Source organism: Cololabis saira, chromosome 15 (genome assembly GCF_033807715.1).
Source record: "Cololabis saira isolate AMF1-May2022 chromosome 15, fColSai1.1, whole genome shotgun sequence".
Taxonomy (NCBI): domain Eukaryota; kingdom Metazoa; phylum Chordata; class Actinopteri; order Beloniformes; family Belonidae; genus Cololabis; species Cololabis saira.
Window position 1 is genome coordinate 17070963 of NC_084601.1, and position 14479 is coordinate 17085441.

At 42.6% G+C, this 14479-nt stretch overlaps 1 protein-coding gene across 6 annotated transcripts in view; it reads left to right on the forward strand.

Moving 5' to 3' along the window:
* The first annotated feature begins 1181 nt into the window (after window positions 1–1181).
* col16a1 (collagen, type XVI, alpha 1) overlaps window positions 1182–14479 on the forward strand; it is a 76853-nt gene continuing 63555 nt past the window's right edge. For 3 of the 6 annotated variants that reach the window (XM_061740987.1, XM_061740991.1, XM_061740992.1), the window contains exons 1-2: window positions 1182–1446; window positions 8398–8520. In XM_061740987.1, the coding sequence (XP_061596971.1) occupies window positions 8445–8520 (76 nt within the window). In that variant the 5' untranslated portion in view covers window positions 1182–1446; window positions 8398–8444. The remainder of the gene's footprint in view (window positions 1447–8397; window positions 8521–14479) is intronic. The other 3 variants (XM_061740989.1, XM_061740988.1, XM_061740990.1) reach the window with 1 other exon arrangement.

The following is a 14479-nucleotide window of genomic DNA, read 5'->3' on the forward strand; positions in this document are numbered from 1 at the left end:
CGGTCACACATATAATAGAATCCAATCATAACATACTATCTACCAAAAATGAATATATAATGTTATGATGTCAGTAGAAGGTGAATAAAAGCACTAAAAGTCCTTTAAGATTCTCTTTGTGAAGAGTATATGGAATGTCCAAAAGACCTCACGTTGTTTGAGTCTATCGTCACAAGATTTAACAAGTTCAAATGTGAAATCAATTTTCCAGATTTGCGGCTATCAGTGGCATAGGTGTCCACCAGTGTCGGTTGTTCAAGAAGGTCACCTCCAGATAAGCAGCAGCTCAAAGCCTTTGCTGCTATACGAGACATTAGCAGAAGTCATCAATGAAACTAATTGGATGGATCCAGTCAAATATTTTTCAGAGGTTAAAGCTAACAAGAAAGTGAAAGATAAAAGGGTGTGGAGGGACATTAACCTTCCAACGAGGAACAAAATGTAATATTGTGAAGATGTGAACACTCCTCGGGACCCACTCGGGCGCTGCATCGGGGGACGCAGAGATAAATTAAATGGCAGCGTGTTATTTATTTTTCTCCTGAACTGTTTATTTACTGATAATAAAGGTGAAATTTATGCAGCTGTTAAGACAAATGTTTCTGGATGGTCAGGGGCTGCAGTCGACGCGACTTTATGGATTGGATGCAATAACCAAGCGATAACACAATACGAGAGCCATTGACCTGGCCTTCAGTCATAGGAAAATGGGATAAGTAAATTAATCAAATTTGATGGGGTGCATTTTTCTCATGCCACACCAGCCCGGGCCAGTATGATCGGTATTTCTAGCCTTAATACAGTGCTTCATCTCAGACAAAATGGAAGCAAGTCTCATTTCCCCCCTCCGGTACGCCATGAATCACACAACTGAGACCTGGAGGGGAGAGAGGAGGGAGGGAAGATGAGAAGGAGGGTAAAGACGGGGTAGAGGCCTGGAAAAAGCTTTGGGAGAATGATTGAAGAGGAGGCCCCCGGGCTCACTTACCAGCGTTGTGGACAAGGTGATGTCACCACATGTTAGATACAGGGATCTCCCATCAGGAGAGGGAGAGAGGAGAACAGAGAGAGAGAGGGCACGCCGGGTGGAGGAGGATGCTTGGGAGGGTTGGGTGGGGAGGTGGGGAAGTGGGGGCAGGCAGAGACGAAAAGGAAAAAAGAAACGCAAGAAGAGAGAAGGCGAGACAGACACTCGAGAGCGGACTTGGCAGGAGCAGCGGGAGGGAGAGAGAGGCGGAGAAAGTTAAGACGCGGACGATCCCGGAGCAACTTTCCTCTGCTCTGTGGAGGAAGACTCGAGGAGGGGGGGAGAAGAAGCGCCTGCGACGTTTGCGTGGGATTTTTCTGTTGCATCGTCTTGCAGGATTCACTGCCCGCTCAGCCACTGATACAATTAGTTTCGGATTAATGCCATCGCAAACTTGAGGATCAAGCGGGACTTTGAAGGTAAGCAGTGACGTAGACTGGATGGAAAAAGTTTGGGCAAGTTTTTCAGAGCCGTTTCTGTCAGTTTTGGGGCCCGGTGTAAAATTATTTTAAAGGTGGGGAGGATGCAGGGAATTCACAAAAACTGGGTCAGAAATTGGCTGCTTCACAGATTCAATAAAAAGGGAGTTTTATAGAGACATAATTATAACTTCATAAACACTCAGGATTTATAACTTTATGAGAAATAAAAAAAAATAAAGTATTTGTGAGTGTACAAACTCAACTATTTGTGGTAAAAAGCTAAAAAAAAAAATAAAACAGAAAATGAAAATAAAAATCAGACTTAGTAAATTGGTAAATTAACATTAAACTTGTACATTTTGCAAGAGACAATGCAGAAATTGTAATCAGAAATGTGTGTGCAACCTTTTGAATTACAACCCAGATGCATAATTCAAGCACTTACATGCAGTATTGAGGTGGCTACAAATGAAGACACATCATTTTATGTCTGTATATTGAAGTTGACTTTGTAGCCTGGGGGCCTATACTGGCTTTACAGGCCTGAAGTATCTGCACAGTCAGCATATTGCAGGAAGCGACTCTGGCAAGTTCGGTCTTCCACCATAGAAATGTTGCAATTTAGGCAGCAATTCAAGACTGTTTATAAAGTAATAAAACTGCATAATGAAAGTTATGCAGTAGCTTTATGGTGCAACCAGCTAAATGTGTTCCATGCAACAAATCAAACGGGAATATTATAGGAGCATCAAGGAGAAGATGAGCAAATAAATACTAAACTCACGGTGAACTCAATGTAGCAGAGGTATTTTGAACTAACGCTCTCCCGGTGGAGATCATTATCTCCTCAGTGGTGCCACACATGGTAGATGTTTCAGTATTTCTTTATTGAGGTTTTTTGCAGGAAACTTTTAAACTGTTTTACTAGTTGGTGCAGCTGCTGGCAAAAAAAGATTCTGTTTTGTCCCTGCATCTGTAAGCCAGGCTCACACACAACCCATGACAGGCTGAAGCGTTACTGTAAATCTCTTTGGCTTCCGCCCAATGTGAAGGGACATGGAAAAAATCGTTTTCATTTGGACCTGACCAACGTAAGCTACATCATTCAGAGTTCTTCCCGAGCAAACCACTGCGCCGATTTTAAGATCACTCTTTCCACTACTTGGAAAAGAATATGCAGAGGAGGGAGTTTAGGAGCCACATCTGCTTTCCTTGTTACTAAGCCGTCCCATGTTGCATCCTGTCCGTGAACCTCCAGGCACACAAGTACACGCAGGAGGCACACACATGGTTACACACAAAAACCTCCAATATTCTTCAAAGGTTTTCATGTCTCCCTCTCACTGGTTCTGTTTTAGACATTTACATGCTCATGTATAGTAAGTAAGTAGTACGTAGTGAGCAAACAAGACCCATTACAACTTTCAGAAGTCTACTCTCCTCCCTTGCTGTGACCGACCCTGCTCCTTCCCCTCTTTTGCATGTGGGGAATTGATGCCCTTAAAATTGAAATTCACATTACGTGCTGCTCCCTGATGCTGCCTGTGCAATGTCTAGCAGTATTCACTCGTATTTCTTTTGTCTGGCTTCAGGCAATACAGACATGCAGAAAACTTTAACCTCCACTTAACTTTTTGCCATGTCAGCAGTCAGAGATGTAAATTTGTCACCTGTTCACTGGAGGCTCAGCCCGCCATGCTTGGCATTGATTTTGTGACTACCAGAGTTGGCTTCGCTTTACATCATTACTTTTAAAATTGCAGGAGAAGTGTCCAAGTTATTGGGACCTCTATGTAGCCACAGGAAAATGTGGGGAAATGTTTAGTATTTTTTATAAAAAAAACAAACAAATGATGTAAAGTACTTGATCACTGACTGGAAGATAAAAACTCAACTCATTCAATCTCAAACAGATTTATTGCTTTTCCTAATTTAAAAGTTTCCCCTGCTTCAGGTCAGTGGATATCTAGAGTATCCTGAGGTCTAGGGGCATTTCCTTTCTTTTCTACAAGCTTATAGTCACTTGTTCTAACAGGCCTGCATTGCATTCTCAGGTTTGGCCTGAAACATGTCTAAAGTCTCGGGTTCGGAAAGAGAGTAAATGTTGCTGCTTGTGCTGCAAAAATAACTCTGTGGCTGTCTGACAGTTTCAAACGATTACAGCCTAAGTCAACATTAATCGTTTTTTTTACACTTCTGTCGTTTTGCCACGAAACAAGTCTTAAGCAGGGATGCTCCAGGGAAAGAAGGCCGAGTCTGCTGATGAGTAAATCAGCAATTCTCTTACTAAAGTGTCAAAACCTTTTATATTCATGGAGCTCTGCAGACCGATTCATAACTTTGGATCCATCCATGGCAAAATGGGTATAGAACATGTTCTATACCCATTTTATCCTTCGCAGGGTCACGGGGGTCTGCTGGAGCCTATCCCAGTTCATTACAGGCGAGAGGCAGGGAGACACCCTGGACAGGTTGCCAGTCCATCACAGGGCCACATATAGAGACAGACAACCAGGCACACTCACACCTACGGGCAATTTAGAGTCATCAATTAACCTAATATGCATGTTTTTGGACTGTGGGAGGAAACCGGAGTACCCGGAGGGAACCCACGCAAGCACGGGGAGAACATGCAAACTCCACACAGAAAGACCCCCACTGGGAGTTGAACCAGTTCTAACCACTAAGCTGCCCCAATTCATAACTTTCTCATGAAAAATTAAAAAAACATTTAAAAAAATACTGGATTGGCACAAAGCTTGGAACAGATACTTTTTTTTTTGGTTTGCCATTTTTCTGTTTCCTCTGAGACAACGATGAAGTTTCACGTTTTGGTCTTGGAAGAAACGTCTTCATAAAGAAAGGATTAATTTGCGTGACATTAAACACAGATATTCATGTTGTCTCAGTTTCCATTTTTCTTTAGTTTGGTCAACCGTAGACAATGGCGTCTCAATAGCCATTTTTAAATAGCATTCAAGCCCAGGGTCAAGGCAGGAGTATTTAAACACCTCTGCTCTGTGAGGTACAGAGGTGAAATGAACTGGGTCAAAGCCTCGCTGCTGTGAAATCCACATAAACACTAGAGTAAGGGAGGAGAACATGCCGGTGTTGATGTCACTGCTCTGATTCAGCAACGATGGGATGCTATTTGAAAGCGCACACTGGGGAAGTCACAGCGTGAAACAGAAAGAGCGAGCAAAAGTGGGACAACAAGGGGGTTTTAATTTTCCCAATATGACATGATCTATTAAAGGCTTAGAGACAACATATGTGATAATGACCAAATCCAACTTTAGGGGCAGAGGTGGGTTCAAAATCGCTCTCCAGGGGAGCCAGCGAATAGAGGGCTTAAACTGTCCAACTGAGATTTTCCAATGGAGACTGTAGTGTTGTGAAAAGCAGAAAACAGTGTCAAACTCAAGGCCCACAGCCAAATCTGGCCCACCACCTCATCTTGTGAGTGAGAATATGCAAAGAGATTATGTCCTGACTACACAACTCAATACTGTTTTAGAGACGTGCATACCTACAGTACATGTTCCACAACACAGCTCGACTTCTGCACCATAATGGCATCTACTCACTGAACGGCAGTATCTCCAATGTAGCTATTTCTTACAACTGTTTTGTGCTCGAGTGGTGGATTTGAAACAAAACTGTGCATGAAAATAAAATAAAAAACTCATCAAGAGGCAAGGCAGTGTTTCTGCCAAATGTGTTTCTGCCAGCAGGAGACAATCTGGTACACCAGTGCCAAAAGTATACACTTTACGTTAACGCTTCAGCACCAAGCAAGGGGATATGTGGCTAAACGTAGCCAGAAAACATCAATCAATCAAATTAAAAATATGTTTTTTGGTTGTCAGCAGACAGAATTGTCTGTTAAGTATTTCCCACACGGTGTAATGAATGTATATCTATTATTTATAGTTAAACTCTAGAGATAATTATGCAATGAGATTTAAAGAAAGAGTGGATCAATAGACTTGGAGTTCCCTTTCAAGTACAGTAGTACTTTGATAGGTCTGAATGAGTCTCATCATATTCCACATGGCAAAAACTATAGAAGTTTAATACAGCACTTTTAACAGTCATGCATTAGACTCACCTAATTCACACACTTCTCATGCTTCATTTATACACGGCATCTGGTTCTTCTTGTTAATCACCACCATATTATTTATTTTCTTTGTGTATATTTTAATCAGAAAAATTTGTGTCTTTTAACTTGGAACGCACGTTTTCAGCCCATTTTCTACAAGATTATAACACCTACAACAATGAAACTATACACACACAGTCACAATGGTATACTATTTGGCGAACAGATTGGATATGTGGATCCCTTTTCAAGTTTGTATGAACTAACTGATTCTGAACGATTTGGTTTGTTAAATTTTAAGCTTGTGCTGTATCTATAACAGTTATAAGTAAGCAAGTTAGCAATTAAAGTAAGTAAATAAGTAGGCTCTGTAGCTCTTGCTAACAAATCCTCAAATTATCTCAAATTGGGCAGAAGCTTGTACAAAAACCACCAATCTGTCCTTGGGAGCAAAGATTATAGCATTTGTGTCTAAACTTTAACCATAAGTGAGGAAAAGAATATATATTATTGACCGCCTCTTTTCAAATGTGGGCATCTAAACCTCTAATTAAAACTCATGTTCACCTAAAGTTTAAGCCTTTCGGCTGGATAAAACGTTATCAGTAAAGGTGCTTGTTTGTAGCAGCACAGAGTGAAAACAGAGGCGGCTGTCCATTAATCTTGTTGCAGGATGTCGGGGGGGAAAGGCAGTGAACCGTCAGATTTTACATGACTGACAGATTATTGTTTGGTTCTTTAAACAGATGCAAAGTGTTCTTAACAATGGGCCATTGCGTCAGTGTTATTTAATTATCCATGTCTTGGCGGCTAATAAGCTACTCTGTCAGAGTATGAGCCTCTTAACCGCCATGTGTTGGGCTTGTCATGTTATCTGCAAGCGGTGGCAATTATGACAAAAAAAAATAATCAGAAACACATTGTTGTTTACTGTAGACAAGGATCAGTGCCCCAGTGTTTGTGTATTCAAGCAATGAAAAGTCCCAAAACCTGAACCTGTAATGGAAATATCAGTATTAACCCTTTCAGCTTTTAGTTCTGAATCGTCCAGGGAGACACGTTATCGGTGAAAATAGTAAAAGGACGCTAAGCAAAAATGTCTAAGCTGGGATAAAGACTGAAGGCGGTGCTGTGATTGTGGATCTTAGCCATCGCTACTGTCCGCCAGCTTCTGTCGTCAGGCTTTTAAGGCTGTAGGAAATCTGTCATTGTTTTCCTTCCTGTATTCGCAGCACACAGTGACCCCATCTCTCTCAGACCACACTCACTGGGCTCACAGCCAGGCCATCGGCCAATGCCTGGTGGCTCAAACTCATCCTGGATTTATCTGCTGTAGCATGGAAAGAGTGTGGGAGAAAGAGAGACATCCATGGCAACACGTATTAGGAAGCCCATTAAACTGTTTTGGATGATGGCCAGATAATACGCTGTGACTCCTCCTGCAGTCTGTGTTCTGCAGTATGCGCTGCGTTATGAATGATGTACTGTTTGAACTTTCCTATTATTGTGACCATGTTGCATGAAGCCTGTGCTAATGACTGCGGCTTCAGCGCGCTCAAAACACAACCATCTTCGCCTTTGATTCAGCGTCCAGTCGCCCTGCTGCAGGAGGAAACTTGTTTTTAAAGGTCTCTCCTTGGTCTTTAGCTGGCAGACACGTTCACCCCAACAGTTGTCCACGTTGTTTGCCAAAGTGCACGCAGAGAAGTAGTGACTAGCATTACTACGCAGGCAGACATGAACAGAACAAAACAAGGAGAGCTGCTACACCTTGAACGAACTTCCCCTTAAAGTGAGTGCACGAGTCAGAGTGGGGGCACGTTAAACTGTCGCTGTTAGTTCAGAGCATAATTTGAAACACTGCCCTCCGCCGCTCTGCCCCCCCCTCCTGCAGAGTTGTGGGGTAATCTCGCCTGGCAGATGGGACAGGTGTGTGTACAGCCTGCCTGCCTGCCTTCAGGGTCCGGCTGTACTGGTAAACACTGCAGAGTTATGGGGTCCTCGCACATGCTGAGGGCAAATCCAGGTCAGCTGGGTTGTGTTTATGCAAGTCGGAGTGGGCGGTGTGCACGTGTGTTTACGCGTGTGCATTCTTGTTTGTGTGTTTTTATGAATAATGGGCTATAGTGAGGGGTGGGGGTTTCAGAGCAAATGTAATGATTATTTACACGTGGCGTACCTTTTAATCATTGCATCTTTGTGTGTATGTGTGTCTGTGCATGTTTGGCCACGTGGAAGCATCTGGTACAACACGATGGCGGCTCCAGGGGAAACGGTTTCCAGATGTGTTTGTGTGGTCTGGCCCCGTCGTCTGTTGGGCTGTGGACCGACCGGCCCGCGTGTACATCGTTAAACTTACGTTTGAGCGTTTTGCTTTATTGTCATGCCTATTCAGCAGGTTTTATTGATAAGTCCAGTGTCTTTTTGTCATAAGTCTGGGGTTTACGTTTGCTGCACGTGGTCACATGTGTGCGCATTTAAAAGTGCTTTCCTGTGCACATTAAAATGCACATGTGGATGCGTGTGTGTGCAGCAGCTGCCCGGTCTGAGGCCATCCAGATGGACAAGATAATGGCTGATCAGAGTTTATGGAGTTACATTCCTTGACGAGGGACATTCTGCTTAATTCATATGCCACTAACACAGCACACATCATACCACATAATTAACACATCAGCTGCGACTGATTCATAAGTGTACATCAATGTCTATTTAGCAGTAAAGCATAAAGCACAGCTGCCAGCAGACGGAGCAGGCTTGGTGGCCTGCTGACAGAACACAGGAGGGATTTGACTTTTTTGACTTTTCCCCCATTTTTTCTTTTTTTTTCGTTCACCCTTCAGTTGGAGTTTGAGGCGAGGCGGAGTGCGGTTCTCAGAGGGGTGACATCATGTGGCTCTTCTGCTCCTCTCTGGCTCTGCTGGCCCTCAGCTTTGGATCATGTGACACAGAAACATCACAGGAAGGTGAGTTGTCCTGTTTCGAAGTTTCAAAGTCGCGGCCTGCTGCGCTGTTTCATGCAAAGTCATGGCTGCAATGAAATGAATAGTTTGTCATGATGGAGTCTGGAAGTTCACAGTGCCCTGCTGATCTCAACGGCTCAGTCCATGACATTTCACATATCCTTTTGGAGGATTTTTTAAAACTGGTAGTCAGTTCATACACATAAATTAAAGCTCACAAGTATTACTGCTTCTTTGTGCCTTGCAGCCGATGCCCACGATTTTCTTTCGTTTTCGCTAAATGGAAAACAAACACTAACATTTAATTGCACCTTCAGGCATGGAAACTAAAGAACTAGAGCAGTCCAGGACTGCATATTAGCACAGAGGCTGAAAGAAAAACATCCCGTCATCCACATCTGTATGAAAAAGAAAATAAAAAAAAGGCAAAAAAGTGTTGCTGAGCTGCTATACTGACTTGCCCATGGATGCATCCTCATAAATGATGATTGAATACAAGCTGGGTTGATCTCCCCATCTGTACTTCATCTTGCAGAGGACTCGTTGAGAACATCAACACCGGGTTAAAGTTATTCATTGTGGTTGCAAAGAGTATTTTGGAAATGGTAGATGACTGTTTTGACAGAGATAAGAATTTGAAAGGAAATTCTAAAGTGAAACTAAATGAAACGTAAAAACAAAAAATTGGTAGCCATAGCAGAGCTCTATGAAACTCAGCCACAGCTAATGGCAAAAATGCTACGAAACTGTCTAAAAAGTAAATAATTGCCAGTTGTCCTCGATGAACTGCTGCTAAGAAGAGCTTTTTTGTAATTGGTGAATGGTCGACTTTTATCCAGCACCTTTTCACCAAGACCCAGACTCTAAAAAGCCCTTTAAAATGTGATTGTCATTCACTCATTTACACAAAACATTTACACATCTGGTACATCTTACACGTACACTGTAAATACAGTTTTTGTTACTACAATCACACACAACTGAGCGTGTGGTGGGTCAGTGTCTTCCCCAAAGACACATTGACTCATGGAGAAGCTGGGTGACACCAATTTTCCAGTAGCAAGATTACCACAATGTCAATCTGATGTGTTTATTATCAGGCCTGCACATAAGTGGGCCACCAGAGCGCATGCGCCGTCAAAATCCACAGTGCGCTGTCAATCTTGTGCTGCGAAGCGCTTTTGCGTACCAACAGCTGAGGCTCATATTATTGGTTGTGGCCAGACCAGAATACTAATATTAAAAAATCTATTGCGAGAGCTTTTCCCCAGAACTGCCACTCAAAGTTGGTACTGGCCAATCACAGCGCGTCCTTACTCCCCCTCCATGCTCGTTGCGGCGGTGGGTTGGGAAGAGAGGTAAGGATCAGCTTTACTGAACAAACCCCGACACGTCTCGTCAAAATGTCCAAGAAGCAAGCGCCATTAAGTAATTATTTTGGCGTTCCACCGCCACCAACTACAAAGAGACGCCAACCTGAACCACTACCCGAATCGAACAGAAAACATGTGTTCGCCGAGAAGTGGCTGCATGATGTTACGCGGCGACGCGCACCGTACGTTCGCGTTCCCGTGTATCCTACCCCGTAAGCTCTGCGTTGGTGCAACGCGGAACCATAAATCAGCCAGTGTCCGTCACTGCGTGCAGCAGCAGCGTGCCTGCACCAGCAAGACGCTGCTCTCTGATTATGGCTCACAGTTTATGAAAACCCCAAATAAAAAATAAATTAAAGAATATTTTATGAAATCAATAAACAATTCCATCATCAAAATATCTTGCTTTGCATGTAATAAGACTAGGTAATATATTAGTTTCACCTTTTAAGTTGAATTATTGAAATAGATTAACTTTTACACCATATTCTAGTTGAATTATTGAAATAAGTTAACTTTTACACCATATTCTTCACCTGAAGCAATATTCTACACCTTGGCTGATGTGGACATACATAGCATAGAAAGGCTATTTCAGCTGCTATATGGTTGGCTGTCTGTACAGTCATGCAAGTTCAATGCTATTAAAGAACACGTTTTTTCATATAAAATAAACACATTTTTATGCAGTTTAGAAGTTTTGGGGCTTTTTTTTGGCTCTTGCGCTGCTGAAATCGGGGCGTCCTTATTTCTATTTCTGAGAGTTGGCAAACCCTAGGTGCAAAATATGCCGTGAGCATCCCAATCTGGCCGATAAAAACTAACTTTTATACTGACTCTACAGACTAACACACACCATAATTTGTTAATTCATCTTTATAAGTGAATAAATATCGTTTTGCCTATAACTTATTTCTGCATCCCTCTTTTATTGATCCAGCGAGACGGGTCACCGCGTTTTTGGAGCCCCAAGTCACATATCCAGGGGCTCCTCTGAGCACCAGACCAAAATAATTATGTGCAGCCCTGTTTATTATCCCAATTTAGTGCGTCGCTTGTCCCTTTCACGTTAACTGACACAGGGTCAGATGTTGCGCTGGTACCGTCAATAACCAACATCCAACAGTCGTGAGCCAGGTTTGATATAAACAGAATGATGTGGGACGGTTGGAACTGAGTCTGTTTTTTCTTATGCTCCTTACCCTCACAGCAAAAGCGCCCAGCGTGCGTTAAACACGAGCTCCAGGGAGAGAAGGGGTTTCATCTAAAAAACGTCTATTAAGTGACAAAACAGCGCCATCCAAGTACTTTTGACAGCCCCAAAGGCCGAGACACATTTCTAAACTTCTGTTTGGAGTTGCTCGCTTGACCAGGATGTCTTGCTGGGAACCTCAGAGCGCTCGATATTACAGAGTCTGCGTGCGTCAAGGGGCCGAAGGCAAGGATGGAAACCATGTAATTGCAGCTTACGTAGCCGCTGGTGGCAGTGTGGTTTGGTAGTGGCGTGGGGTTGTGTGTGTTTACCATGTGTGGTTGTACTTCTCTTCATAAGCCATCAATCATTCTCAGGGTTGTGCACATGTATCGACAAAAACCTCCCAGGAACAACCGTGTTTTTGAAACTTTAGTTTGCTATCAGCTGCGTTGTCGAGGATGTGCATAAGTTACTATTTGTACCGATGCTGGAGTCTGTGTGTTTGAGAGACAGGGTACAGAAACAGACAACCTAGAAATCAAGAAGCAGACAGGTGAGGAGAAATCTCTTCTGTTGTTTGTTTTAGTTTGTATTTTTTTCCAGCTCTGAACTGTCATACTCCCTCATCGCAATGTCAGTGTGTTCTCAGAGGCCTGTTCTGTGATAGCGCTCGGTGCGATGGGGGGAGGTGGGGTAGCAATCCTCTACAGCTTGTTTAGCTCTGAAGGGAGCTTCATGGAGGAGGTGGTCCCCCTCGGGAGAGAGCTTTTCAGAGGAGACTGAGTCAGACTGCAGCTCCCCTGAGCCCTCCCCTCCACCGGCTGGAAGAACGTGTTTTATCTGGTGCAGCTATGACACTTTATCACAGCAAGCCTCTTTCTCACACACAAACACACCATCGGTGTTCCTCCAACTCATACAGAAATGTGCTGACTTTACAGCAGGAAAGCAGGTTCAGGTGGAATTAGTGTTGAGAAGTTGAGCGGGACGATAACACGCACACACACGCATCAGTCTGTTCAGGCTGAGACGAATGACCGACCCGTTGCTTCAAATGAACCAAAATGAACCTCATCAAACACATTCTAATCAGTCTGCATCTTAGCAAGAGACAGTTTGTGTTGACTCATGCCGGTGGAGTATAAACAGGCTCATTTACACAGAGCGGTAGATAAAGGTGGCAAGTAGTGAAATGCAAAAACAGAATGATTGACTGAATGTTGAGTTTATAAGCTGCGAGCAACTGAGCTGATGACGTCACGTGGATGATGATAAGGATGTGAGCGTGCATCAAACAGTTAACGTGATCCAATCTCAGCATAAACATAATAGGCTGTGGTACATGAAATTAGATTACGATTATGATTATTTTGTGAATTGACAAAAGAATGTTTTTTTATTGAACATTTGCCCCATTGGGCTTTAAGTGCAAACTTTGCTCTTATTAAACCAAAAATGAATGAATAAAGTGCAAAACTCTGTAAAATAAGTTGAAAAAAAGTTTTAAAAAATATAATAAAATATAAAGTTTTATCTCTGAAAAAAAAATCAGCAAATCAGCACTTGCAAACATACAGTAAGTTATATTTCCAATTAAATAAAACAAGACATTTTCTAATTAAACTAAACTGGGTCTTTGCATGCTAAATAATAATGCAAACCATTAAGGAGGTAGAGGTGTGTAATGTCAGTCATTACATTTGCTATTCACATTTGCAAGTTTTTTGCAAGGAACACGAGCCGGTCTACCGCATCTGGCTTGAGGGATACCCGGTGGCATGTTACAACGCCCCCTCCTACACTAAAGAGCCTCTCCGATGGGGCACTTGTCGCAGGTATTGAGGAGGTATTTCCATCAATCATTAATATGGTATCAATCATTAATATGTGTGCAGACAAGGTAAAAAAAAAAAGTGAAAAAAAAAATAAAATAAAAAAAAAAAATTGTGAAAAATCGATTTTACGATTGTCACCTTTTAACATCGTTCTAATTACATAATCGCAATTACGATTTAAAATCGATTAATCGAACAGCCCTACATGAAATAATATTTTTTTAGTCAGATTTAGATTTTTTTAATTTATTTTTTATTTGCTGCTGACGGGTGAATCAGCCTGACCATCATGTCTGTACTCTAGGACACCACATGGTTTCAGCTATTTTTCAGTAGAGTTATTGCATCCCATCTCAGCCCTTTTAAGTGCATCGTTAAATGTGTATTTTTTCCTAATGAGCGAGCGGTGGTTGATTTAGTGCATACGGCCCACGCAAGCACACATACACTCATAGAGGACACGCGCAGCAACGCAGGAGAAAGTGTGCAGCAGTGGGACTTATTTAGTGCATACTGAAAGCATGCCAGCGTCCTAAAAAAACGGTGAGCTCATCCCTCTGATATGCTGTCTTTAAAGTATTTCCACTCCTCTGTACTGCAGTTTTATCTCTGGAAACTCACCAGGAATGTTCTCTGTCGTCTGGCTCATTTCGCCTGAAAGGGCAAGAGCTTCCATCCCCCTTTTTGATCAAAACCTCCGTTTGGTGACCACCACCATATTTATGGTATTGACTCATCCGGTACATCACCCAGCGTGCCCCTCTGCTTCCCATATGTTGCATGTGTCTAATTGATCGGGGGCTTGGAAGTCTCTCCCAGTGACTCTGGCTTTTTGCTGATCAGCAGCCCTTTCCAATTATCTTGCACTGCCACATTGTAAAGCTTCCTGAATAAGTGCCATGCCCTCTCTAATTCTACACTATGCAGTTCAAACTGAAACTTTGAGCACACTTTTTTGAACATTTTCCCCTTTGCATGAAAATACTATTCCAAGTCTTTGCGGCTTTGAAAATGGAGTTATAACTGAGGCCTGAATTATTAATTACAACATGGAACTGCTTTATAACCCACTGATGCTTAAATCTTCTGACATTTATGAATTATTCACGGGTAACATAAATGTTCTGTTTCTTAATTCATGCCTGAATGGTTTGCGGTTTGTCTAGTTTTACTGTCGGTACAATAATGGAGCAACAAAGTCATTCATCAGGGTGTCTGACACGCTCCACTCCAGGTGTACATCACAAAGGAGTGTTTCACCTCTTTAAAGATCTGAAAGATTAAAAAGGGAAATAAGAAAAATCCATCCTTTTCGATTTGGCAAGAACGCAAACGCAGCTCATCAATGAGGACTTTAACCAAACTAAAACCATCCAATCTCTTGAAGATACATGCGGCGACTAGCAGGATCTTGGAAGGGAGCTCATACTTTGTGCTAATTAGCTTGTCAACAAGCAAAAGCTTGCATTTGATCACAGCTTGAGAGGAAGTGAGCTTCAGTTTATGCCGCGTGTCCTCTGCCAAACTGACTAAGTGCCCGACATCGCAACAGCCCTCCA